The sequence below is a fragment of the Pseudochaenichthys georgianus genome, chromosome 23, assembly GCF_902827115.2.
Source record: "Pseudochaenichthys georgianus chromosome 23, fPseGeo1.2, whole genome shotgun sequence".
Taxonomy (NCBI): Eukaryota; Metazoa; Chordata; class Actinopteri; order Perciformes; family Channichthyidae; genus Pseudochaenichthys; species Pseudochaenichthys georgianus.
Window position 1 is genome coordinate 321,024 of NC_047525.1, and position 27,815 is coordinate 348,838.

A 27,815-nucleotide genomic window follows, 5' to 3' on the forward strand; every position below is an offset into this window, starting at 1 on the left:
CTCATGTCAAAAATAATTGTGATAAATTAGACAGAACTGGCCTGTCTGTGAGCACATTTTATGTTGGTTTGGTTCTTCTGATAAAGGTGTGAATATCTAAATAATATACCAACATATGCTATTGTCATTAGTTGTGTCCCTGTTCTTCAAGCTAAGGCATTGCTAAATTAACAACTCTTGGCTTACAGAGTGGTAACATGAGACCGATTTTTATATATAAAATATAAATGTATTTTAATTTTATAATTTATTTTAAATATTAACAATATAATAAAATAAATGGAAATATATAGACCGGCAAATATTTAATATAAATACCTTGTGTGTGTGTGTGTGTGTGTGTGTGTGTGTGTGTGTGTGTGTGTGTGTGTGTGTGTGTGTGTGTGTGTGTGTGTGTGTGTGTGTGTGTGTGTGTGTGTGTGTATAGCTATTGCTTTATCTGATTAATGTTATTTTCATATGAAAGTCCATGATTATAAGTATGCAGTATCATAACTACATATTTGATGTTAAAAAAAACCAAACCGTTTGAAAATTGGTTGAAAATTGAGCAAGCTATGGTTATTTAAATAGTAAACCATAATGTTATGAATGAGAGCACTGCCTGTAGCAAGATGGCGGCCAAGTGGCAACGTCGGTCTCCATTGGCCAGCAGCGCGGGTGAGTCATCTAGTGTTTATTATATATATCTATGGTGACAGGTGCCAGGACCGGATGTGATCAGGCTGGATCGTCGGTGTAACGCAGTGTAACGGCACGGCATGGTATATAAAGGTCTGAGCGGACACCAACAGGCCCTTTGAGACATCCGGTGAGAGGGGCTCAGTCTGCACGCGCGTGAAACACTTCAGGTGAGTCAAAGGTTTCCATTGGCGTGGCGTGGGGTTTGTTTGCTGAAGCTGGTGATTAAACTGCCATTGAACCAGTGGAGGATTGTGCAGCAAAGTGTGTGTATTTAAACTGGACTGCAGGACATCGGCAGCATGATAGCAGCTAGTGATGGCGAGATGAAGCCTTATGAAGCTTTCCAGACAATTGGTTCGCAAAAGGGTTCATCTCATGAGGCTTCATCATGGGCTTCATTTGAACACGAACCCCCCTGTTGGTCAAAGTGTGTAAAACAGGCAGATTGGACATCTCAACAGTGTGCTCTCTCATACCGAGTTCCCATTGAGTAAAGCTTTAGAATAACTCTAAACAACGAACATTAAATCATATTTTCATGTTAACAATATTGTTTTTATTCCAGTTGAATGATTGTGATTGAAAAGCCTAAGGAGGCTGTTAAACATTGCAAAGAGGGATTTTAATTCCTTAATAATATTCATAAACTTAACCATGTTGTAGCTTGAGAAAGGCTAAACCATATCAAAGAATACATTTATTAACTACATTATCTCATTTAGCTGTAGATTTTATAAACAACAAAAAATATGTATTGTTCAGTCGTTGAACCAGGAACCCTGCGGTCGTGAGTCAACTGCTTTCCAGCTGAGCCACAGCACACACACTGAATGTCCCTGAAAACACTGTAGGGCTGTACCCGAATATTCGTTCGTTGGTCAACTATTCGGGTTTTAATTTCATTATTCGGATTTTCGTTTTTTTATTTATTTTCAATTCAAATTTTTTCCTAAATGTATGCCATCAATAAAGGCGAATTTCCATATTCTTATACTATATTTATACTTTTGAATTGCACTGTTAAAATGCGGAAATATATACAATCTCAGCCTGTGCTCCTGACATCGCGTTCACACAGTCACGAACGCAAACGGCACGCTTCACCTCGGTTCACACACCTGAACACAAAATGCCGAAGACTTCAGCTGTGTGGGACCATTTTAAATTGGACGATGGTAAGAAGAAGGCAGTGTGCCAAATATGCGACAAGAAACTGGCCTACCACGGTGGCACAACAACTCTGAAAAGTCACCTGATGCTGTAAGTACTAGCTTAGCTTAGCTTAGTTTAGCTGTTGTCAAGTTGCCATGATGAAGCTGCTTTATCCGCCGGTTAAACAGTAACGTTACACATGATAAAAGCGTGCACTTACTTTGCTTGGAAAATAGTTGCAAGCAAGCAACCGAATTGTTTTTTATATTAGTTTTTCAATTTGATCCGAATAGTGAAAATAATAGTAGCAATGTGGGAACATCTGGGACTAAGGCAATTATTGGCATACAGTTCGTTCATTTATTTTTCGTTCTTCATTTATTTAAATACTGTTTACTGTATCGGTAACAAGTATTACACTGTTAGGCCTACTGTTACGGCTATGTTATTAAAAGCGTTGTTGTTATAACATAAATATGTGTTTTGTATCTTCAGGTTGTAAAACGTAATTTGGAACCAGATTTGGTCCCCAGGCGCTGCACTGCGGCTCGGTTAAATGCAGAGGACACATTTAGTTGTAATGTATGCGAGTACTGAGACAATAAATAAATATAAATCGTAATAGTATGCTCTTTCTGCACTTCTGCTTAACAGCATGTTGTCAGGTGTCTCGGAGCGTGTTATGAACATTTTTTGTAAAACATTTTTTTTATTTAAAAAAAAAAAAAAATCTTTCCGCACCGAATATTCGAATATTCGCTGCTGATTACTACCGAATATCCGGAGCCCGACAAATGGTATTCGGGACAGCCCTAAAACACTGCACAATATTTATTCCTGTATTTATTCATTTATTTGTTCATGTTTTTATTCCTACATTTATTCATGCTTGTATCTATTTATACTTATGACATGTTCCGACATCTATATAAGTGAGGGGCTGAGCTCTTTTAATTCCATTCCATTCCATGGTTCTTATTATACCATGGGTATTATGAGCGTTGTGGTTCAACCATGGGTTCAACCGTTCTGAATCGCTTCCTGAAGCAGTCACGTGGTATCGACAGGCAGCTAGGCTTCGTTTGTCATCGATGACGTCACTGGCCCAAAACGATACAAGCCTCGATACAAGCTTCACAAAAAGCTTCGGGGATTACTCGACACACGCTCCGAAGCCTCGGCGCAATACATAACATCACTAATGGCAGCATGGCATCAACAACAAAAAAGACACAAAAGCATTAAGGAGCTTACTTAAAATAATACAAACGTAGAAATTCACTATTAACATTTTTACCAATTTTCCAGGACTGTATTTTTAGACCATTTTAATTTATTAATACAACGAGGAAAGGATGGCTTGCTACCACTCCATTAACAGCAGTGTATATGGTATTTACCCAAAATAATAATTATAATAAACCAAATCACATGAAAGATTCCATATATATATTAAATGTGATATTTTGAAGCAGGAATATCTGTAACTCTAAGCAACAACCAACTCACACATTAGACAAACAATTTAGAAAAAGGGCAAAATAATCTTCCAATGATTCATCTTGAAAATTACAAAAAGAACATGGGTCCACTTCGAATTTAAATCTTAAATTCAGAAACCGGGTAGATATTTATGGATGATTTTAAAATGAGTCTGTTACTTAAAGGTGGGGTAGGTAAGTTTGAGAAACCGGCTCGAGATACACTTTTTGTTATATTCCATGGAATGCTCTTAACATCCCGATAGCAATGAATATCTTAAGTGCTTTGACAAAAACTCCATAAAAAAATGTCATCTGTGGAAGCCGTGGTACTGTAAAAAGCACGACCAATCATCTGAGCCGGCCCGGCTAAAGTAACTGGATGGCCTACCTGCCTGTCAGCCTTCCATCTGGGCACAAACTTATCTCGTGCCCTCATTGGTCATGTGCGCGTTCGTGTGTGTTGGAGGAGGGGCTCTGTGAGGAAGAGGCAGATTTTTTCCGGTTGTGTATTTTCAAATTCTAGTGCACTCGAGCTGGTTTCTCCAAAATTACCTACCGCACCTTCAATGGGAAATAAGCTGTTTTCTAAAATGAGATTGAGCTTTTTCCGTTACCGATGAAACATCCAAATCAGTCACCTGTGTAAATTAGTCTCTTATAATTGTGGAACATTTGTGGAATTGAGGGGGTTAAACAAACACAGCGTGCTCCTGCATCGTGCTTCTGTTGGTGTGTGGCGCTGGCGCTTTCCGACTCCGCTGTTCAGTGGTTCTGTTAATACAGTGAATCCATCTTTATTTCCATAGCACATTTAAAAACAACAGAGTTGATCAAAGTGCTGTACATCAATCGATATATAAAAACATCATAATTGCATAAAACATTCTTAAAGCCACAGTCTGGAAACTTTCATACCGTACATGACATAAAAACAATATAAAACATGAGTAAATAAACCCACATTTAAAAGCACAAACCAACCGGTCTTATACATGATTTGCAAACCCACGGGAGAATAAGTGGGTCTTTAAACAAGATTTTAAAACGGGAAAAGTGGGAGCACGTCTGCTCTGGATGGCTGGTAGATACGGTACCAGCAGCTTCAGGGCACAGATCCAGGGAGCCCGTACATTTTGCATTTGTTTCTTTTCTTTTTCTTACTAAAAGGTGTAAACCTTCCAGTTTGAAAGCTCACCATGGTGCACCTGTCTCCTTCGCCTAACCTGGATGTCACACCACCTGAGCACTTGAAGGACGGGGAGGACAGACGGAGGGACCTTGTGGTGGCTGATGGCCCAAAGGGGGGCTCGCCCCTGGGTCTGAGCACCCAGCAGCTCAGCATGGAGACCTCCACTGTCTACTACGGCTATGACCTCTACATCGAAGATGGTCTCATCTGCTTAAAAAACAAAGTCCGCAACTTGGAGAAAAAGAAGGTAAGTGTTGATTTCAGTTTCAGTAGACAGTTGGCAGGCACCTGGACTTTGTAAAGTCTCTTGTGTGCCCACAGCTGAAACTTGAAGACTACAAGAGGAGGCTGACCTGGGGGGAGGAACTTAACCATGATCAGATGGTAAGCCCTGGCTATGAACTGGCACCCAAAGCATATTATCTTCTGTTTCTGTCTGGGGTTTGTGCATTGGCTTTTTTTCTCCAATTTATCATTTTCGAGGCGGCGGCGGAAAAGTACGAGGAGGTGCTTCATCACCTGGCATTCGCACAGGAGCTGCACAAAACCCTGGATGAATTGACTCAGAATGTAAGTCTTTGGCAATCCGACTACCATTCACTTTTGATTTCTTTTTGGGTATTGGATGGGATTGAATGGCATGTTAAGGATTGTTTGAAGCCTGTGCTTTGTTTTGCTCAAAGAATGAGGACTTATTGGAACTTAAAGTTTGCACATTAGGTACACGCAAATCTGAGAAACAAAGTCATTATTCATCTTTTCTATAGCACACAACTATTAATCATATTTCACTTGTATATTCCAATATTCCAAATTAAACTTTACTCCAAGTGTCTTTTATACAATCTGTAAAGCTGTTGTCCACAACATCCCTTTTAAAACCCCTCCGGATTGAGTAGCCTTTTCACTTGAGATCTGTACTCTAATATCCTGCAGTTAAACATTGGGTTAACAACGTTGCGTAAACAGTTTGTAGTCTGAAACGCAAAGGTCTTTTGTAACACGTTCAATGGCAGGTTTTTAAACGGCTCCTTGAATCCTCTGCCTCTACAGTTGTTGAGAGCCCAGAGGAAGGCCGTGAGGAAGGACAAAGTGGCAAAGGTGGACACTGAGAGGAGGAATCTGACCTCTGTGCTGCATTTCCAGCACCTTCTCCACATCATGCAGTTGGAGCACATCAGGACAGACCTGCTGGCTGGACGCAACCAGGCCCCCCTCATCACGGCCCAGCAGCTGCAGAGCCTGAGTCAGCTGGCCACCCTGCTGGGAGTCAAGAGAGATCACACCCTGAGGTTAGGTTAATGGCAGCACTCTATATCTCTGTTGTTTTAGGTGATGTATATTCTTTAATGGGCGCGTTCACTCCGCAGTACTTTTCCCACAAAGGTTCATGAGAACTCTTTAGTTCTCATGAACTAAGTACAGATCGCGTTCACACCGGAATAAGTCCCTGAGGGGGGATTAGGCAAATGAAGCCGCTGACGTCACTTCTTCTTCTTCTGCTTTGGGCTTACTGGCAGGCCGCAAACCACTTCACGGCGTATACTGCCGCCCAGAGTCCCCGACCGGAAGTCCCCGGAGTTGGGGACTGGCTTCAGTAGAAGCTGCTGGGACTCCCAGCAGCTTCTACTGAAGCCTTCCGAGTAAATCGCTAGAACGCCGACACCTCCTCATCTCCACCGCTCCCATGTTTTATTTTGTGTTGCCATAAGTTAGTCTCTCTGCGTTTCTGCGCTGGGCTAATGCTAATGCTAATGCTAATAATGCTAATGCGAGGATAATAAAATGGCGGCTTCACAAAACTTTTTGGGAGTTTTACAGGGCAATCCGCCCAGCCAATCAGACGTAGGAACCTTTTTCTCCCACGAAAGTCATCGGAACTAAAGTGGGAAAAGTACTGCGGTGTGAACGCGCCTTATGTCAGGATCCTCTCTATGGAGCACCTGTAGAAGGTCAGGATCCTCTCTATGGAGCACCTGGAGAAGGTCAGGATCCTCTCTATGGAGCACCTGGAGAAGGTCAGGATCCTCTCTATGGAGCACCTGTAGAAGGTCAGGATCCTCTCTATGGAGCACCTGAAGGAGGTCAGGATGCTCTCTATGGAGCACCTGTCGAAGGTCAGGATCCTCTCTATGGAGCACCTGTAGAAGGTCAGGATCCTCTCTATGGAGCACCTGAAGGTCAGGATGCTCTCTATGGAGCACCTGTAGAAGGTCAGGATGCTCTCTATGGAGCACCTGTAGAAGGTCAGGATCCTCTCTATGGAGCACCTGTAGAAGGTCAGTATCCTCTCTATGGTGCACCTGTAGAAGGTCAGGATCCTCTCTATGGAGCACCTGAAGAAGGTCAGGGTCCTCTCTATGGAGCACCTGTAGAAGGTCAGGATCCTCTCTATGGAGCACCTGCAGAAGGTCAGGGTCCTCTCTATGGAGCACCTGAAGGTCAGGATGCTCTCTATGGAGCACCTGAAGGTCAGGATGCTCTCTATGGAGCACCTGTAGAAGGTCAGGATGCTCTCTATGGAGCACCTGTAGAAGGTCAGGATCCTCTCTATGGAGCACCTGTAGAAGGTCAGGATCCTCTCTATGGTGCACCTGTAGAAGGTCAGGATCCTCTCTATGGAGCACCTGAAGAAGGTCAGGGTCCTCTCTATGGAGCACCTGTAGAAGGTCAGGATCCTCTCTATGGAGCACCTGTAGAAGGTCAGTATCCTCTCTATGGTGCACCTGTAGAAGGTCAGGATCCTCTATATGGAGCACCTGAAGAAGGTCAGGGTCCTCTCTATGGAGCACCTGTAGAAGGTCAGGATCCTCTCTATGGAGCACCTGTAGAAGGTCAGGATCCTCTCTATGGAGCACCTGCAGAAGGTCAGGGTCCTCTCTATGGAGCACCTGAAGGTCAGGATGCTCTCTATGGAGCACCTGCAGAAGGTCAGGATCCTCTCTATGGAGCACCTGAAGGAGGTCAGGATGCTCTCTATGGAGCACCTGTAGAAGGTCAGGATCCTCTCTATGGAGCACCTGTAGAAGGTCAGGATCCTCTCTATGGTGCACCTGTAGAAGGTCAGGATCCTCTCTATGGAGCACCTGAAGAAGGTCAGGGTCCTCTCTATGGAGCACCTGTAGAAGGTCAGGATCCTCTCTATGGAGCACCTGCAGAAGGTCAGGATCCTCTCTATGGAGCACCTGTAGAAGGTCAGGATCCTCTCTATGGAGCACCTGTAGAAGGTCAGGATCCTCTCTATGGAGCACCTGCAGAAGGTCAGGATCCTCTCTATGGAGCACCTGCAGAAGGTCAGGATCCTCTCTATGGAGCACCTGAAGGAGGTCAGGATGCTCTCTATGGAGCACCTGTAGGAGGTCAGGATCCTCTCTATGGTGCACCTGTAGAAGGTCAGGATCCTCTCTATGGAGCACCTGTAGAAGGTCAGGATCCTCTCTATGGAGCACACGTAGAAGGTCAGGATCCTCTCTATGGAGCACACGTAGAAGGTCAGGATCCTCTCTATGGAGCACCTGTAGAAGGTCAGGATCCTCTCTATGGAGCACCTGTAGAAGGTCAGGATCCTCTCTATGGAGCACCTGAAGGTCAGGATCCTCTCTGTGGAGCACCTGTAGAAGGTCAGGATCCTCTCTGTGGAGCACCTGTAGAAGGTCAGGATCCTCTCTATGGAGCACCTGAAGGTCAGGATCCTCTCTGTGGAGCACCTGTAGAAGGTCAGGATCCTCTCTATGGAGCACCTGTAGAAGGTCAGGATCCTCTCTATGGAGCACCTGAAGAAGGTCAGGATCCTCTCTATGGAGCACACGTAGAAGGTCAGGATCCTCTCTATGGAGCACCTGTAGAAGGTCAGGATCCTCTCTATGGAGCACCTGTAGAAGGTCAGGATCCTCTCTATGGAGCACCTGAAGGTCAGGATCCTCTCTGTGGAGCACCTGTAGAAGGTCAGGATCCTCTCTGTGGAGCACCTGAAGGAGGTCAGGATCCTCTCTGTGGAGCACCTGAAGGAGGTCAGGATCCTCTCTGTGGAGCACCTGCAGAAGGTCAGGATCCTCTCTATGGAGCACCTGAAGGAGGTCAGGATCCTCTCTATGGAGCACCTGTAGAAGGTCAGGATCCTCTCTATGGAGCACCTGTAGAAGGTCAGGATCCTCTCTATGGAGCACCTGTAGAAGGTCAGGATGCTCTCTATGGAGCACCTGTAGAAGGTCAGGATGCTCTCTATGGAGCACCTGTAGAAGGTCAGGATGCTCTCTATGGAGCACCTGTAGAAGGTCAGGATCCTCTCTATGGAGCACCTGTAGAAGGTCAGGATCCTCTCTATGGAGCACCTGTAGAAGGTCAGGATGCTCTCTATGGAGCACCTGTAGAAGGTCAGGGTCCTCTCTATGGAGCACCTGTAGAAGGTCAGGATGCTCTCTATGGAGCACCTGTAGAAGGTCAGGATCCTCTCTATGGAGTACTGCTTCAGTTCATACAACTTATTCCCTCAGCCAAGAATATGTACCTCATAGATTGGCTTCAAGCTACATTTCCTTTAAGAGTAGTTGATGCAAATTGTAGTACATGATACCATAATTGTACTGGTATAAAGAGTTGGATGTTGATGACCTCAGCTGTCATGTTGTAGTTTGGAGGAGCAGATGGAGCGGGCGGCTGTGGCCCACCTGGACCTGCTGGAAGGGAAAGACAAGCCGGTGGCTGGATCCACATGTGAGTAACCGAGCCAGCAATCACCGACAGTAGACCCACAAGGCTCTAATAAGGTATGAAGAATGTTGCTGTTTTTCAACATGTAAAGCCTGAGATTTGAGTCGAGATATAACATTTCCTGAATTAATAATAATTCATTCTATTTAGAGGAAACCTTACAATTCATAAAATATGATTATTACCAGTAGTTTGATACTAACTCAATTTAAAGAATGTAACCCATTTTAATGTATGACCTTTGTCCAAAAACGGTCTCGTATTGTCTTTTGAAAAATCTAAATGCTGTGATGAGCACCTTCAGCTCTATAGAATGTACCGGACCTAACTTGGTTGGATTCTAATCTATTATAAAAAGCGTATCATACTAACAAATGTCTTTGGATTGTCTACACACCATGTTGGCGTAATCTTAGGCCCTCAGTGATTGCATCATCTGAACCTACCTTCAGGGGAAGGGAGAGCATTTTGAGACCAAACGGATCTGTTGAAGAAACCTGACGATATCTTCTATGAGCGACATAGATCCCAGCTGAGGGACTTAGTGTTTGTACATACAGCTCCTGGGAAGAAAACAAATAAACCTACAAAATGATCAGCGTATCTAAAATACTACTGACATTTCTCAAATTCCAAATGGCCATGTTTGTTTTAGATAATTTATTTGCAGAAAAGGAAAAACTGGTAAAAAGAATAAAATATGCAGTGTTTTGTTATTTCTTTAGATAAGCTGTTCAAAGAAGAACTCGCTGAGCTGATGAGCTGCAAGTACTTCACTTGTCTTCCATCTCCACCCATTAACCCTGCAAAGGAGTCTCTGAGAGCCCACAGCCACAGCCCTATAGGTGAAATTGAACTTAAAAACCATGCTAGTATAAAGATGAATTGACTACTGAAACTACTGTGTGCCTTGTTTGAATATGGTGGATTTCATATGTATTTGTCCCCGTCAGCCACATCAAACCCAAAGGAAGTTTCCAAGGAGGTGAGCCAGATATCCAGTTTGTATGTTTAAAGCTGCATTTCAGGCTGCCTGTAACCCAGGAATCACTTCATTTGGATGGCAGTTTTTCAACTGACTGTACCTTACTTATATGAAAACTCCAACTCAGAACTGGAAGGGGGGCTTCCAGACCAGGGAGCGGGTGCCTCCTGACTGCTGGGATCAGGACTCATCTGTTGGACCCTGTCCCCCCCCTGCTGCAGTTCACAGACCATGGAGAGGGGCTGCCACCTTCATCCCCAAAGGCTCCGTCACCACCAAGAAACAATCTGCTGGCTGCAAACAGGTGAGGCAGCATGAGACCTTCGGTGTTCTGTATCATAACGTTGGAATCAGAGTCAGGCTTGAGTGTTAAAGTCACCTATTATGCAAAATGCACTTTTTGATGTATTTTTCACATAAATATATTCACGGTGTGTGAGGAGACTCACAAAGTGTCAGAACATACAACCCTCTCTCTTTTCCTCCGTACCCACATCTCTAAAAACGAGGGAACAACGGAGCTGATCCAGATTTGCTGCGTCATGACGACATTACTAAAATGTGGGCTGGCTTTACGCCCACGTCGCTATCAACACGTCGCTGTCAGAAACAATGCGCAACGTGCTTTGGAAGTAATATGGTCTGTTTATGTGTTTTTGGTCTCCATGGTGCACCTGTCATGATCAGCAAGCATCGCTAACACTCACAGCTAACGCTTTACTGGAAAGAGTATGTGTAAAAAAGCAGGATATACAAAGGTACTGGCTTTGTAGTAAACCCGCGAAAGAGAAAGCATTTGAGCTCATACTGTTTGAGAAAGAATGCTTGATGTGGTTGGAACATGATATGGCGTTTAATCACGGCAGCGGTTAGCTGTATCTGAGCAGACGGCCTGCTCGTCACAGAGGAGAGCATGCGGCTACTCGACTTGCACTGCGCGAGTTAGTCCTCCGTGTTGAACAGCCACCCAAGTAGGACATTTGACACAACACGTTTCGCAAAGAAGAAAAATAAACCCAACCACATTAATCTGGAGAGAGATGAGTTATTATTGCAACGTAATAACCCGATTATTTGAGAATCAATCCCTTTATTGGGTTAAGTACACTCTTAGAAAAAGTGAGAAATGTATTTGACAGCTATCATACTGGAGAAAAAGAAACTGTAAATGTATCTAATAATTTATGGCATTCATTATTATTTAATTCTTAACTGTAAATATCTTTCATTTGATGTAAAATTAGAAATGTATTAGTTTGGTAAACTGTTTCTATTGTGATTCCTGGAAAAGGGAAATTACATAAAAGAACAAAACTCTGTTATTAGATCAGTATTTTTCTTATAACAATTATTTCTGAATCTGAAAGGTATTTCTCTGTTGGGGCCAGATAACTAAGATTATTTTTGACTGACTTCATACATTATCATATACAAATGTGATCATAAACCAACAGCCTTTTAAAGATATAGTTTATACGTTTATGGCGCTTCAGCACTTTTGTAACAGGGCTGAAATAGAGGCGTATGAGCAGTGGCGGCTGGTGCATTTTTCTCCAGGGGGGCTCTACCAACATTTAAGCAAACTTATACACAAACTCAAAACATGTCATATTACAACGCAGGGCTAGCTCAAAGTCACACAGCACTTGATACAGTCTATTATTTGAGTGCCTGCTTTTGTCAACCTCCTTATTATGCTAACTGATCCCTATCCTGTACCCTCATTGGACAGCTGTGTTTACTTTCCTAAACATGGCTAGTTGCATATAGGGGTGCAACAACTAATCGACTTAATCGATTATAATCGATTACCAAATTAGTTGGCAACTAATTAAGTCGTCGATTAGTTGGTGACGTCATCACATGTGTTCTACACCCAGTTAAGCTCCAACGTTATCGCTCTTTTTTATCGGTACAGGAGACATTTAAAACATATGTCATATGTATTATTGCTACATAAACGTTATATCGCAGTCTTAGTGTCACCAACTCCGTTTCTAATATGCAATATGACTACAAAATGCGTCTATAATGTATTTTCGATCTTCCCAATTCAGACGAGAGATTTCTCCCCCGCCTGCTTGCGAGGGGGCGGGGCAGTTTACACACACGCAGCTGCTACATGCAGCAACACACACACACGGAGGAGATGGCGGAGAGAATGCGCTCCGAGGTATGGTTAAACTTTAGCCGTCTCGATGTGGACGATGCTCGTTACCAAAAGTGCAATGAGAGTTTATCATGTAAGGGCGGTGACACGAGCAATTTGTCTAAACATTTAGCAAAAGTGCTCCACATCCAGACGGAGGAATGCAGCGGGTTCCACTGTCTTTCTAGCAGCTCTGTAGTCCCGTTCACGAGTGACGTTTCCACGTCAGGTGTTCTGTATGCTAGCAGCAACACACAGAGTTAACTCAGTTATAAAAACATGGGTTAATGATTAGAGGTAACTGAGTTATTTATTTTGTTAAAGTTTCAGCTATTCTGTTTACAGTTCTGTCATCACATTATTTAATATGATTTGTTAAAACATTGTTGTTTCTTTTGATGTGAAATATTATGCATTTAATTAAAAATAAAAAGCGATGTTAGTTTTGTTCACAATTTGTTTAGTTAGTTTACCTTATTTCTTGTCAAAAGAACCGTTAATACTATCGTTAAAAGGACCGGATCGATAAGCAGTATCGATATAAGTAGTAGTACAGTTAAAACCTTAACGATCCGAATAATCGATTAATCGTTTCATTAATCGATTATCAAATTAGTCGTTTGTTGCAGCCCTAGTTGCATAGCATCATCCATGTGGACTCTAGTTTTGTTTGCCTGATATATCTAGTTTTGTTTACACTTCGTCTAATTCTCTCTCATTCAAACGTCAATCACTCGCTCTGGCGCTCCTGCTGCCCCCTAGTTTTTGGTGTGTCAACAGCTGCTTCTGGCGCAGTTCGGTGCACTCGGAGCTGCTCCTATCACTTGTATTGAAGAGGTGCGGACTGCGCATGCACAATGGGCAAAGATGTATGCGCCCCAAGCAGTGACACGTGACTCATCAATAACTTTAGACATCGTAAAACAATTTGTATCGATATGTTATCGTAGATTATACATTTAACTGACACCAACTATATAATGTGCACCTTGTTCATAAAAAATGTAAAATAAAATGTTAAAAAAATATATTTTTTAATCACAATCTAGAATGTGGGGAGAGGTGGGGCGGTGCCCTAGTGCCCCATGGGACGGCCGCTGCCGAGTATGAGGCATGCTGCAATGCATGATCTGTTTGGCATTTTGGGCAAAACACTTCATAGACATGTTTTTTACATATCTGATATATATATAATGTATGCCTAAAAATAGTATAATGGGAGACCTTTTTTAAAATGCAACAACACACATTATGTTTGATAGTGAATGCTACAACGTGTCTTACATCCACGTCTATTGGCAAAATGTCCGTTTGATATTTTTAAGCTAAACGAAAATTGATATTTTGCAAGTTGGTATGGTAGCAGTTGATCATTTGTTTGTATTCAGGAACCCACAACCCTATCAAATAAACAAAGATGGTGCACATGTGGTGTTCCACAGCAGCTGATGCAGGGGTTGTGGTTGTGTGTGTGTGTGTGTGTGTGTGTGTGTGTCACAGAGAAAACGGAGAGCCAAAGGAGTGCGACCCGCCAACTCGGTGAGTACGAGTGGTTAGTTTGCAAATAGTGTGTGTTGGGTAGAGATGTCTGTTTTGGTTTAACGTTACTCTTCCCAACAGGCAGGTTACATGGATATGCCTTTGGAGCTTTTCAACTCTACATATGCCTTACCCAAAGACCCTTTCCTCAGAAAACAGCACCTAGAGGACCTTGTGACAAAGATCCATGGCTCCTTCAGTTTTATGCAGGTGATATGAAAAAAAATGAAAATATAATGAACCACTCTAGAGGAGAACACTGTATGTAATCATCAGCTTTGCAAGTGATACAGAAAGTTAAAGGTTTTAAAATGATTCTTTCCTGTTCAGGACTCTCTTCTAGAGGGTGAGATCTCTCCAATCAATGTCCACCAAAAACTGAAGCAGAGGTCATCTAAGTCTCCATCCCCTTTAGGTAACGTGGACCAAAGAGGGGAAATGCCTTTGCATTCTTTTAGTAAAAGCGCCCTCCTCTATTCGCCTCTTTGGAAACTCTGTTCATATTCTTGCAAAATCCTGTGAACCTCAGTAACCAAACTGATAACAATCGTTGGCATTTCTTTCAAACCATACCATTAACATGACCTTTTTGGAATATGTTTTTATGCTTGGTCCTCATTTTTTCACCACATGTTAGTATTGCAAATGTATCATCGCTGCAATGATAATGAATTTGTAACCGCATCATTTTAAGAGTTGGAGATTTTCACTGATTAATTTCTTAATTTGGTTTTCCTCAACTAACCGCTACCGCCCGTCCACCCAGAGCCTGATCATACTGATTACAGAACAGTTACAGTACGCCAGCTGCTCTGAGGCACACGGGAAGAGGCTCAAAAGTCATACAAATCATCGGCTGCCCTCTCCCCTTGCTGATCCCACCAACATCGTAAAGGACAGTTCACATCACGGTTTTCACGTGTTTGACCTGCTGCTCTCCGGGAGGCGCTAAAGACCTTTTAAAGCAAAGACAGTTTTCAGTTTCCTGCCCTTTATTTAGTTATTTTATGAATGCTGCGTGTCTTTGTATGATGTATTTTCTGAATGTTTTGATGGCACCTTAAAAGGAGTAGCTTTCCTATTCTCGTTGTACTTGTATAATCTCGTTGTACTTATATTCTAACCAGGACATGCTGACTTAGGAAGTCCAGTTGATGTCCTGCCAAAAGAAATGCATGTAAGCGGACAGTTTTCTGTCTTTGACTCGGTTCTGATGAAATGTAAAATGACTTGGACCATTCATCACTTAATTTACCCCCCACTTAGTCCACCCCACTGCCTCCCAGGCTTATTGAGCGCAGAGCCAGTAAGACTAATGGGGATCAGTGCTTGGAGACCAGTGCACTAAAAGTTCCTTCACTGGACTTGCCTCATGTAAGAAGCATCATATTGCCTTTTTAAGATGCAACATAATCGTATCCTGTCTCTCAGTGGTTGAATCCGTCTCTTCTTTGCAGGAGCCGCGACAGCTAGCTGAAAGAAAGGGGTTTCCTTCACCTCCGCTGTACCGCAGGGAGGCCACCATTCCTGTCAGCCTGGAGAAGAGCTGCGCTTATGTAAATGGGACAAAGTATTGGGCTGATGTGAAGTGTTTTCTATGCTTTTAATGCATGCTGGTATTCCACAGACTCCAGAGTCAAAGAAGCATCCCCCCTGCAGCAGGGTTGAGTCGTGCACTGTCAACCTTCCTCAGGGAAGGACTTTCTCCACACCTCCCTCCAGACGAACTCTGACTTCTTCACAGTTTCAGAATATCCAGCAGGTTAGTTTCACCAAAGCATACATCATTTTTCTTTTGGGCGAAATCAATGTAGGGCCGAAAGTCTGCAGGTATCTGAAATATATTGGAAGTCATAAAATGTCTATTATATTTGCGCTGTGTAGAATCTCAATATTTCAAGGTTCTTTATTGTCAAACTAACATAGCTACAGAGTAATTATGTCGTTGAAATTCTTAGGTCACAGGCTTCTCCAACAATACAACACAATAATACAGATAAGCAGACAATATTAAAACAATGTTAAAATATACTATATTAAAAGTAATACAAAAAGAAAAATAGTTTTAAAAAAAGAAGTGGAATAGTGCAATACGAGTCTATACAAGTTATTGGAATGATATATTGGATAATAGATAAATAATGACTAAGTAGCAGATGAATGTTATGAAATAGTTTCAGGTGTTTAACAGTCTTATTGCCTGTGGGATGAAGCTGTCCCTGAGTCTGGTGGTTTTAGTCCGGATGCTGCGGTAACGCCTGCCAGACGGCAGCAGACTGAACAGTTTGTGTCTGGGGGGATGGGGGTCTTTGATAATCCTGAGGGATCTTTTCCTGAGCCGCTGGGGGTAAAGGTCCTCCATGGATGGCAGCTCCGTCCTGGTGATGTTCTGTGCAGTTTTCACCACCCTCTGTGAAGCCTTGCGATTGAGGGTGGTGCCGCTGCCGTACCAGGCCGTGATGCAGCCAGTCAGGATACTGTAGTGCCGAGAGATAGAGTCAGAGGCGGTGCAAGGAAGGTGCAAAAGGGTACTTTATTGAGAAGTAACTAAGGTCATGTTGTCCGGTTGCAGTCCGGGAAGAAGAGGGAGAAGCCAGGAGGGCACACAACATATATAGACAACACATAACATGTCCGTGTGGAAACAAAACCCCAACTGTAGTTCCATGTGTGAATTATGAACCCAGTGTAAAAATAGGTGGTCACCACAACTCTCTATGGTGCACCTCAAGGGCATTTTCGCAGCGGCGGATGCCGCGGAACACTGTACAAATCCCGTTTCAATAATTCCCCTCTACTCTAAAGTCGCATCTAAAATGCGATCTGATCTAGCTGTGTATATTGTTATTTTTGATTGTTATATTCAATCTCAGTAGCTACAGGCATTTTTGAAACTCGTAAAGGGAAGATGACAGCTCGCCTCTCACTCGCCACTCTGCTGTTCCTCAGCACCGCTTCCCCTCCCTCCGCTGAAATTATGAATGGAAGGCGTATAGTAATCAGATAACACGGCAGGGTCCGTTACAGTTTGTTTTCATCTGATTTCAAATAAACAAAGTCTTGGCTTTCAGAATATTAAACTTGTTTCGGCAAATTCAGATGATAAATACAGCTTTGAAGCTTCGGCATAATTACAAGCGGAGAACGGAGTAACTTGACGTCACAGCAGGCGTAACAACAACGCTGTTTCTCATAAGTGTTTTCCCCGGGAGACAAACACAATACACACAAATGCAAAAATACACACACGTATATACACACACAGACACACTCGCGGGCTTCCCCCAGACCAGTAATCCAAGGGAAAATATCTTCCCTCCGTAGTATTTTGATCATTTGCTAATAATCAATCAGATCGATGGATTCCAGAGAAGAGGAAACTTTGAAGGCCTTTTTCTCAAAATGAGGACTCAGGGACAGTCATTTATATAATGTGACGTATTTTTCTTAATATTTGGAGTACAAAAACAATCCTGATATCATTAGAAAGCTAGGAATCTCTTTCCAACACTATATACAACTCAAAATATGTCTTCAAGTCAATGCGACTGATTTCGATGGATCAGGTCACTTTGCATTAGGTAAAATAAAGCAGGCAGACATAACAGGAAGAATATGTACATTTTAACCCAATCAAATAGGACATTGTCACACCATTCAAATGTATCCATGTAAATTACAACCAATAAAAAAGCTTAGATTTGTTTATTTGTTACGTTGTTCTGTGTGTGTCAGCCGTTAACCTAGATAGAAAGAGAATATATACTTGTAAACATGTCAGAAGAACCAGCGCAGAAGAAAACTAAATACAGTCAATCTAAACTTACATTTAACAACTGGAAGGTCACATCCCTGACATCCACATCTCCGGAGCCTGGACCTTCATCAATCATAGAAACAGCGAAGCCTGTCAAAACCACCGCCGTCGTTGAACCGAAACAGGCTGGTTCCGACTGCATGGAGGTTTATTGTCGGGACATTGAGACGGGTAAAGCTGTACAGCTAACTGTCGAAAAAAAGGAGACCGCTAGATAATTTGGGCAAAGAGAAAGGTACTTCAACGCAGAATGGTACAAAAACAGAAAGTGGTTAATTCTTTGCCGAACCACTAAACGAGCCTTCTGTGAAATATGCAGATTAACTAACTTGCTCAGGTAATTGGCAGATGCATTCATATAGACCAGCTCCCCATAGTCCAGCACAGGTCAAAAGGTCACAGAGCCTTTTCCTGGCCTCAAGCGAGAAACAGGACTTGTTCCTGTAGAAGAAACCTAGCCTAACCCTCAGCTTTTAAGCAGGTTATTGACATGAAGTTTAAAAGTAAGACAATCATCAAGCCAGATACCTAGGTATTTATAACAGGTAACCACTTCTAGTACTTGTCCTTGCATAGTAACAATATCTAAAACAGGCTCTGGTGTCTTTTTAGCTTTAGAAAAGAGCATTACCTTGGTGTTATCAACATTTTAAAAGAAGCTTTAGTTCAGAGAGCTGAGTCTGAATAATGTTAAAAACAGCCTGTAATTTAACACCAGCCTCCTTAATGGAGGGACCTGCACAGTACATCACGGTATCATCCGCATACAAATGTAAAGTAGCTTCATCCACATTTTCACCAACTCTTGATATATATGGAGAATAAAAGTGGACCTAAAACAGAACCTTGAGGAACACCATTAGTAATGTTTAACCACTCAGAAGACAGCCCATCAAAATGAACACATTGGGACCTTTCAGAGAGGTAGTTCACAAACCACCCACTGCATGGCTGGATAGGCCAATACTGGCTAGCCTCTGCTTTAAGATGAGATGATCAACGGTGTCATACGCTTTTGAAAGGTCAATAAATAGAGCTGCACAACTCTGCTTATCTAAAATACTCGTAATGTCATTTACCACTTTCATTGTCGCAGTGATGGTGCTGTGTTGCTTTCTGAAGCCTGACTGATGTTTAGACAGGATATCATTTTTTCATAAAAACTCCTTTACTTGTTCACTCACTAGGCGTTCAAGAACCTTAGCCAGAACTGACAATTTAGAGATTGGCCTATAGTTGCCTCCCCTCCTTTTAGTAAAGGCAAGACATAAGCTGACTTCCATACTTTTGGAATTGTGTTAGTGCTGAGGGAGAGGTTAAAAAGAGAAGTGAGAGGAAGAGCAATAAAATCTGCAGCTATCTTTAAAAAGAAAGGTTCTACGTTGTCCGGGCCGGCCAGTTTCTTAGGATCTAGCTTGGTTAAGGCTTCATGAACAACATTAACAGTAAAATGAGTAAAACTGAAAGGGTTTTCCAGACCACATTGTTCAGAGTCACGGATTGGGGTGTTCACAGCAGCAGAGTTAGAAACAGAATCAAATAGAGAACCACAGGACACAAAATGCTCATTAAAACAATTTAACATGGTGGCCTTGTCCGATATAGAGCCAGATGCTGTGGTAAGGCACGGAGGTAGCTCATTACGGATCTCACCGGTGGATATTGATGTTATGGCTTTCCAACATTTCCTAGGATTATTTAGGTTTTCTGTGGTAACTGACAAATAGTACTTCGACTTTTGACATGTGAAGTGAAGCTATTCCTTAGCTGCCTAGAACGCAGCCATTCTACCTGTGAGCCTGATTTCCTAGCCTTTGCCCAGGCCTTGTTTCGCTCATGAAGGAGACTGGACAGATTAGCAGAAAACCAAGGATTGTCTCGTCCCTTTACTCTAAATGTACGCAGGGGTGCATGTCTATCAATGATCTCCATAAAACCAAGATAAAAATAAGACCATGCGGTTTCTACATCAGCACACAGATCGATTTTACCCCAATCAAACCCAAACAGATCATGCACAAAACCCTGCTCCACAAAATGTTTTATGTCTCTCTTAATAATAATATGAGGTTTAACCTTTTGGACCTTAGTGTCCCTAATTGTGGCTACAACACAGTGATCACTCAGATCATTCGCAAATACTCCCACAGATAAGTATTTATAGGGAACATTTGTTAGAATTAGATCAATTAGGGAGGATTTATTAGGGGACTTAATGTTAGGGCGAGTAGGACTGTCCACAATCTGAGTAACATTTAAAGAGATACAAAGGTTTTTAAAATCCTCTGACACTGCAGTTAACCAGTCCCAGTTAAAATCTCCAAGTAGCACTATTTCCTTGTAGTCTAGTTGCGATAAAATATTTGCTAGCGAAGACGGGGAGTCCTTGACAGCTGAGGGGGGTCTGTAACAGCCCACCACCATGACCTGTTGCCGCTTCTATATTTATGGCTAAAAATTAGAATTGCTTACTAATAGATTTGTAAACTAATGTGGATACACTGAACTTATTCTTAACATAAATGGCAACACTACCACCTTTATTAGGCCGGTCGGAACGATACACATTATAACCATTTAAGGCAATGTCAGAGGCCAAAATATATTTATTTATATTTCGCCATGTTTCTGATAAAACAATGACGTCAGCGTCAGTCGAGCTTGCCCAAATGCGGACAAAATCTAGTTTACCTAACAGACTGCGCACATTCAAGTGGATGAAACCCAACCCAGACCTAGCTTTAAAATCAGCAGGAGTAGCGACTACTACTTGTTGTACATTTCCTGACAGTAATAGCAACAAAAAAACCAGGCATCTTTTCCTCTTAAACGACACACATAAATTGTCATCTAGTTTAGAATCACCGGAAAAGTCTGCGAGAGTGTGATTAGAGCTTAAGAAGCAGTCCTGAAGAACCATCATCGCAGGAAAACAAAAAAGACAAACATATTTTGTCGAGCAGATTGTCTGTGACAAGGCAACCGGTAATTGTTTGAGCAACACATCCGAACCTTTGCAGGGGATGCCCACTGCGGGTGGCAGAACAGACCTGAATCCAGTAGACTCCTCAGAATGACTAGAGATCTTCTCATAGTCCAAAACAGTTAACAGGCACAGCAGAATCCCGATATGGGCCATTTTCCCAGACCAGCACACAGTATCCGCGATGTTCCTGGAGCAAAATCAGCACAGCAGCAAAGGACAGGCGAAAGCAGCAGCGTGGAAGTTCTCCGGTCCCTCCGTGGTTTCCCCGGGGTGAAAGGTCTCCTCAGCAAGCAGCACACGACACCGCAGCACACAACACCGCAGCACACAACAGGTGGAGCCGCTCCGTCTCTTCGCGACGTCTCCGGGGTAAAAACTTCTTCAGCACAGCCGTACTCTACAGGTGGGAGCAGGCCTCCGCAGATCGCAGACACCAGACGGGTGGAAAGCAGGCAGCAACAGCTGGAGCCGCTCCGTCTCTTCGCGACGTCTCCGACTTATAAATCGAATGTATCGGGTGTCTCTCACCACTATATTAACTGAAATTAAAAGCAATGCAAAACACTATGCAGTTATTGTGGATGAAACTACTATTAAGGACATGTTAATGAGATGCGGCCTGGACATTGGTGACATGGAGGGCAAACCTACGATAGCGCATCTGTTCTACAGGGACAAATGTCAGGTGTGGCCAAACGTTTTAAAGACATTCAAAGCAGTCTCAATGCATTGCACAAATCACAGTTTGAACCCAATTCTTCAGGAAGCTGCTTCAAAGTGCAACATTGTACTTTCAGTTTAGTTCACCACATACATGAGATAATCAACAACTCACCAAAACGACTTGCCATCTTTAAAAACATTAGGGATGCTGCTGCTGCCTCTCCTGGTGCCAGTGCTGGCCTCACGCCACTCTGCCCCACTCGCTGGACAGCCAGAGGCAGTGCAATACAATCCTTGCTTGCCAATTATGAAGCCGTCTACGACACTTTGGATGAAATAATCCGAATGGGAGGGAACACAGAAGCAAGCAAAAAGGTACCAGGGCTGCAGGCATTGATGACTCAATTCAGTGTTTTCTTTGGACTGAAAGTGTCTTAAACGGTTTTCTTCTGCGGAAGAGGTGGCTCGGGTGCTCCAGTCCAAAGACCTCTCAGCAGAGACAGTTAAGTCAGCAGTGCAGATGCTCCAGACACACTACACAAACCTGAGGTCCACAGAGGCATTCCACAGCATCTTTGAAGATGCCCAAAGAACGACCATGAACGACCTGGTCCAGGCACCGGCTCTTCCTCCAAGGCGGCGTGCTCCACGCCGTTATGATGATGGAGATGTACCTCATCAGTGGGAAAATCCAGAGGACTACTTCAGGAGCCAGTTCTTTGAGGTAGTTGACCTGCTCACTTCTGAGCTGACTCGCAGGTTTCACCAACCCACTCTGCTTCTGCTGGTGAGCATGGAACAGGTACTCCTCACAGCAGTAAACAGTCCCCCGGGATTCGGCAGCATCAACATCCCCCAAAATCTGGTCGACATGTACACAGGTGATGTTGACATGGAAAGGCTGTCCACCCAGTTGTCACTGTTTCCAGCAGTTTTGCAGGCACACAAGATTTCCACCGCTGAAAGACCCATCACTCAGGTGACAAAGGTGGCCACAATCGCAGACATGCTGGCGGCACAGGGACGAAGCACGCAATCCCGCTTCAGTGAAGTGGACAAGCTTCTACGGCTGTAGACTGTGACGATGTCCAATGCAACAGCTGAGCGGAGCTTCTCCAGCCTCCGTCGGTTGAAGACGTTCCTTCGTTCAACTAGTCTGAGCGCCGCTTAAATCACCTTCTCTTCTTCCACATCCACAAAGATTTGACCGACGGCCTGGACCTCAAAAAAGTGCTCCGGAGTCTCTGCTTTGCCAGTGAGCGAAGGGAGGTTTACTTTGGCAAAATCTAGGAAGATGAAGTAGATTTAGCCACATGGGGATTTTTTTTGCTTTACCCTAATGTATTGTGGGACATTTTAATCTGTTATTGGACATTTTAGTCATGTGATTTTAATTACACGACATCACAGCTTGTGTTACTGTTAACAAGCTCGTTATAAGTTCTTTTCACAAGAATTGTTGTTTGGTTCGGTTAAATAAATAATTTGTCCATTTCTTGAAATAAGTGTCATGAATTGCATTACCTGTAGCCAGCGGTACCTGACCGGTCTCAACGCTGTGTGTGTCCGTCAGGAAACACGCGGTTTACAAGTAGTTCCAGGCTTCCAGCAAACATCCACTGATAAACTGCGATGTTAACAACCTCATGATAACCTCATATTTTTTTAACTTAGGATCGTACCTGTGTTTAGTCTAGAAAAAGGTAAATGTGTGCATTTTATTATAAAGTTGTGTATATTTACAGACTGTTGCAAAAACTAAGAAGCTTATAAACATCAGGTTTAAAACTAAAAGAGCAACACAATGAAAGATGTTTGGAGTTTTATTTGAGTTAATAATTTACATTTTTTGTCAAAGAGATGCTGATTTGAAATCGTTGTTACATACAGTTACGGCATTTCCTGTTTCTGCCGGAGAGAGGGGAGTCCCAAAGCTTGCCGCTGTATTTACTCCCTCCACCTGACAGGAGGGAGCCTCATGTGTCACTCCACGGAGTTCACTCCGTCACGGAGCGGGAGTGTGTAGGGCGTGGTTTGGGATTGGGCCATACACACGCACCGTTTTGGCCCCCCCACTTCTAAAATGAATCCGGCGCGCCTGGAGCACCTGTAGAAGTTGCCGAGTATCCTGGAGTCCATGTTGAACCTCCTCAGCCTGCGGAGGAAGAAGAGCCGCTGGCGAGCTTTCTTGGTGATGGTGGTGGTGTGAAGAGTCCAGTGATGTGGACACAGAGGAACCTGAAGCTGCTGACTCTCCACCGTAGTCCCATTGATGGTGATGGGGGCGTGTCCCTCTCCCTGCTGCTTCCTTTAGTCCACAATCAGCTCCTTTGTTTTGCTGACGTTGAGATGGAGGTTGTTATCCTGGCACCAAGATGTCAGTTTTTCGACCTCCTCTCTGTACGCCGTCTCGTCGTCGTCTGTGATCAGGCCGATGACGGTCGTGTCGTCAGCAAACTTCACGATGGTGTTGGTGATGTATGTGGCCACGCAGTCGTGAGTGAACAGGGAGTAGAGGAGAGACCTGATCACGCAGCCTTGGGGGGCTCCGGTGTTGAGGATCAGGGTGAAGGATGTGATTTTTCCCACCCGCACTGCCTGGGGTCTGCCCGTCAGGAAGTTCAGGATCCAGTCACAGAGGGCGCTGTTGAGCCTGAGGTCTCTGAGCTTGATGGCCAGCTTGGAGGGCACAATGGTATTGAAAGCTGAACTGTAATCAATGAACAGCATTCTCACATATGTGTTCCTCTGGCCCAGATGTGAGAGGGCAGTGTGGATGGTGAGGGCGATGGCGTCGTCTGTGGACCTGTTTGCTCTGTAGGCAAACTGCAAGGGGTCCAGAGAGTCAGGGAGGGAGGAGGCGATGAAGGTTTTGACTAACCGCTCAAAGCACTTCATGTATCATGTTGGTGGAGCTGGCAGACTGGTTGTAGTTATGATGCAGTAAGGATTGCCACAACATGCAAGGGAGACAGTCATGGGACACCCAAAGGCCTCTCTCCAGTAGCCCCGGTCTCTGGCCTAACATTACTTTTTTTTCAGAAAAGGTGCTGTGGTTATGATTTGCCAGAATAGTAAGAATGTTTCCTCAAACTCAATTTCTGTCAGTCTCTAAAACTATATGCATTTACATGTCTATTCAGATATTGGCTGTCTAAGTTACCTCAGACATTGGCTACATGTGTGTCGAGTCGGTAAAAACTTTGTCCACCAGTTACAGTTGCAGCATGACGGTTGATTTGCCTGTATGATCAAGAACGTTTAGTCATAAGGATTGAATCTGATTCTTTGTTGCCCATGTTATTTTCACTATAGGTCTTCAAGGTGAATGCTACCTTTTCTCAGAATGGAGAATTTAAATACAAACCAGATTCTTCAGTTTTTGCTGAACCTAGGTACAGCATTGCCAGTACCCAAACACCAGCTGAGTTTTTCCCCCCGGAAGACGAACTACAACCAGGTATGTTGATCAAATCAAATGTTTGCTTCTAAACTCGTGACAGCTATGTGGTAATTCTGAACCTCTGCTGATTTATTCTCTTCAGGAGGATCCTACATTCCCCAGACTCATCTAAGGGACTGTGGCCCCACCTTCTATGCTGCGAGAGTAAGTGAATTACCGTTTTTTATGAAATGGGCAAACTTGGCTGTTAGGAATAGTCTGACAAACAAATGCTTATCCAAAAGCTGCCAACTTAACAACTGTGAGAATTAACAGCCATGTTCCAAGGCTTTAGGGAAAGGCAGTCAAAGGGCCAAATTGACTACTGAATACTATTATTAAGCAATCTTTGGAGCTAATGTTGCTAGCTACTTGCATTGGAAATGAGTTGGCTCAATGGGCTGGGATTGTTGGTTGAATCATTTTGAAAATATAACTTCTTGCCGTCTTCTCAAATGTTGCCTACCCAAGGCTTAAGTATTTTGTCCAATTATTGTGAAAAATTGTCCCTACATTTCGCCTTTTGGAATTGTGAATTGTTTGCTTAGTCGTCCATTGTTTTTTTTTTTATCTTTAAATAAATGTGTAGAGTGGTTCCTTTCATCTTTACCAGGGCCCTTTTTTTAAACAAAACTAAACAAACATTGCCTAGTCCCATCTGCTTAATGTATTTCCACTCACTAAATTACAAGGACATGCATAAGGTGATGGGTCCTAGGTTAGCCAAATGTGGTGTTCATATCGGCAGAATTATCATAAAACCTATTTTGTATCTCAGACGATGTTTGAACAAGAAAAAAGCCAATGTGGGTCATCATGCTACAGACCACCAAGGAGTCACAAAACAGACTATGCCCAGCCACGCAACATTGTTAACTCTATTCTATACACTTCTGAAATTCCTCTGGTATTTTCCAGGACGCTGGATACCATCATGGCCATAGATGTGGAGGAGGTAACTTGAGTGGTAAGATCACAAGTTCTAACGAGTATAATTTTCCTCTTGGAAAATACTTTGTATCAATACTTGCTAAAGAACGGTAATTAGAAGGAATACATGTTTTTAAATGAATTGATACGCTTACTTTAATAAGCACTGCTTATGGGGCATATCAGATCAGAGAAGTGCATACATTCTGAATTTGGAAAGCTTTTGGAGCCAGAAGACAAAATGGGATATGCTTGACACATTTTATCAGCCAATGTTATTCGTGTGTAAAATGAGTCGTGAAAGTCCTCTTTGAAAGAGTAACTGACTTGGTCCACCTCTCCAAATTCAAACGTACATGTCTCTAAGGATTGGGTGAGGTTGTTTTGGTCAGCAGCAGAATAAGATTGCTGTGTTCACATGTGATTTAACTAAGATTCAACTAGACTAAATGAGAGTTTGAAAACCCCGGACTGTGTCATCGCTGACTATTGTTTTTGTCTGGACTCTGTAGCAGCCTGGAGTGACTCTTCCCAGGTCAGCACCCCAGACCGGGAGGGAGCATTTACAATTGTGGACTCGGGTCAGGGGGATTCTCTGTCGGTGTCCACCATGGAGGTCCCTCTCTCTCCCCACGGTGACCATCAAGCCCTGCTTCCGATGCAACTCTACCCACTCTCCCAGCCATTAAGAGTGGCCTTTAATGCCTCCCGCACTGCCAATTTTGCCCCAGGCAATCTGGACCAGCCCATTGCCTTCGACCAACTGCACAGCAACCTTGGAGAGATGTTTGACACCAGCATGGGCCGCTTCACCTCCCCTGTCAATGGAACCTATGTCTTCCTCTTCCACATCCTGAAGCTTGCCATCAACGTGCCTCTCTATATTAACCTCATGCGCAACGAAGAGGTGATGGTTTCTGCATACGCCAACGATGGGGCCCCAGATCACGAGACAGCCAGCAACCACGCTATCCTGCCCCTCTTTCAGGGAGACCAAGTGTGGCTCCGTTTGCATCGCGGGGCAATCTATGGAAGCACCTGGAAGTACAGCACCTTCTCTGGCTTCCTGCTCTACCAGGATTCAACCTGAACATCTATATTCTTCCAGTGTGAGGACCAGTTCCCTTTAATCATCAATAAAAAAAATGGACATTTCAAGATATTGGTCAGGCTGCATGCCAATGGCCTTTTTTCAGCATGAAGCCCATTAATCGTATGATCAGTGCCCACAGCCATTATCTATATATACAATTGGAATTGTGACTTGACATAAACCAAATATAGTTGATGTTCCATGAATGCAGTTTACTAGTATCATAGTCGCAAGGGTGACTACCACAATGATAAACTGATAAATCTGTGTTCCATCACCTATACATTCACCAGGTCACTGATTTCAATCTTAGGGGTTTGTGCCTTTTTGTTTTCTGGAAGGCTTTGGACAACTTACTAGATGGGTTTACGTATAATGAACTTAATCATTGTCTGATTTATCTAATTAATTTCTAGTTGACTCTGCCATCTTCTTATGTGTTCAGTGTAACTGAATGTGATGCTAAGGAAGAAAATATGATGTTGGTGGTGGGAATGGTGCTAATCCAATCAGGCTTTGGCCTAAAGAGACGTTGTGGTCCTATTGATGTGTCTAAATAAAGAGGAGCAGTGCATTTTTGGTCCTTAATCTTGTCTTTTTTTTATAATTTACCAATGAATGTCTGCAAGTAACATAAATTGAACATAAAGATATTCAGCACAGTACATCTAATTTTATAATATACTTCAGGCGCTGTAGGCCTTTTACCTGTTCCTCTGAAGTAGTTAAAGAGTTATCAAACAAAAGTTCTGAAAACTGCTAAAATGTTCATACTGCAATTGAAACCAAATTGTCAAACCCTTGCTCAGTGGGGCTGTCTGTGCCGCGCAGTGATCGTGGCCACTCTAGTCAATGCGTGTGTGTCCATCGTGGCTCAGAAGCGTCTCGGCATTACATTGCATTTAGCTGACGCTTTTATCCAAAGCGACTTACAATAAGTGTATTCGACCAAGAAGATACAAACTAGAAGAAAACAGAATCATAAGTACATC

At 43.2% G+C, this 27,815-nt stretch overlaps 1 protein-coding gene across 1 annotated transcript; it reads left to right on the plus strand.

The window, feature by feature from the left end:
- The first annotated feature begins 728 nt into the window (after positions 1 to 728).
- Positions 729 to 27,388, plus strand: caprin2 (caprin family member 2). The gene is made up of 20 exons (XM_034112417.1): positions 729 to 851; positions 4,488 to 4,756; positions 4,831 to 4,893; positions 4,993 to 5,079; positions 5,563 to 5,801; positions 9,140 to 9,222; positions 9,945 to 10,064; positions 10,173 to 10,204; positions 10,332 to 10,508; positions 13,854 to 13,892; positions 13,974 to 14,102; positions 14,223 to 14,307; positions 15,020 to 15,069; positions 15,159 to 15,266; positions 15,350 to 15,448; positions 15,520 to 15,654; positions 24,674 to 24,818; positions 24,904 to 24,965; positions 25,719 to 25,767; positions 26,243 to 27,388. The coding sequence occupies exons 2-20, from the start codon at positions 4,517 to 4,519 to the stop codon at positions 26,818 to 26,820; spliced, it is 2,520 nt and encodes an 839-aa protein (XP_033968308.1). The 5' UTR covers positions 729 to 851; positions 4,488 to 4,516; the 3' UTR covers positions 26,821 to 27,388.
- Positions 27,389 to 27,815: the final 427 nt, after the last annotated feature.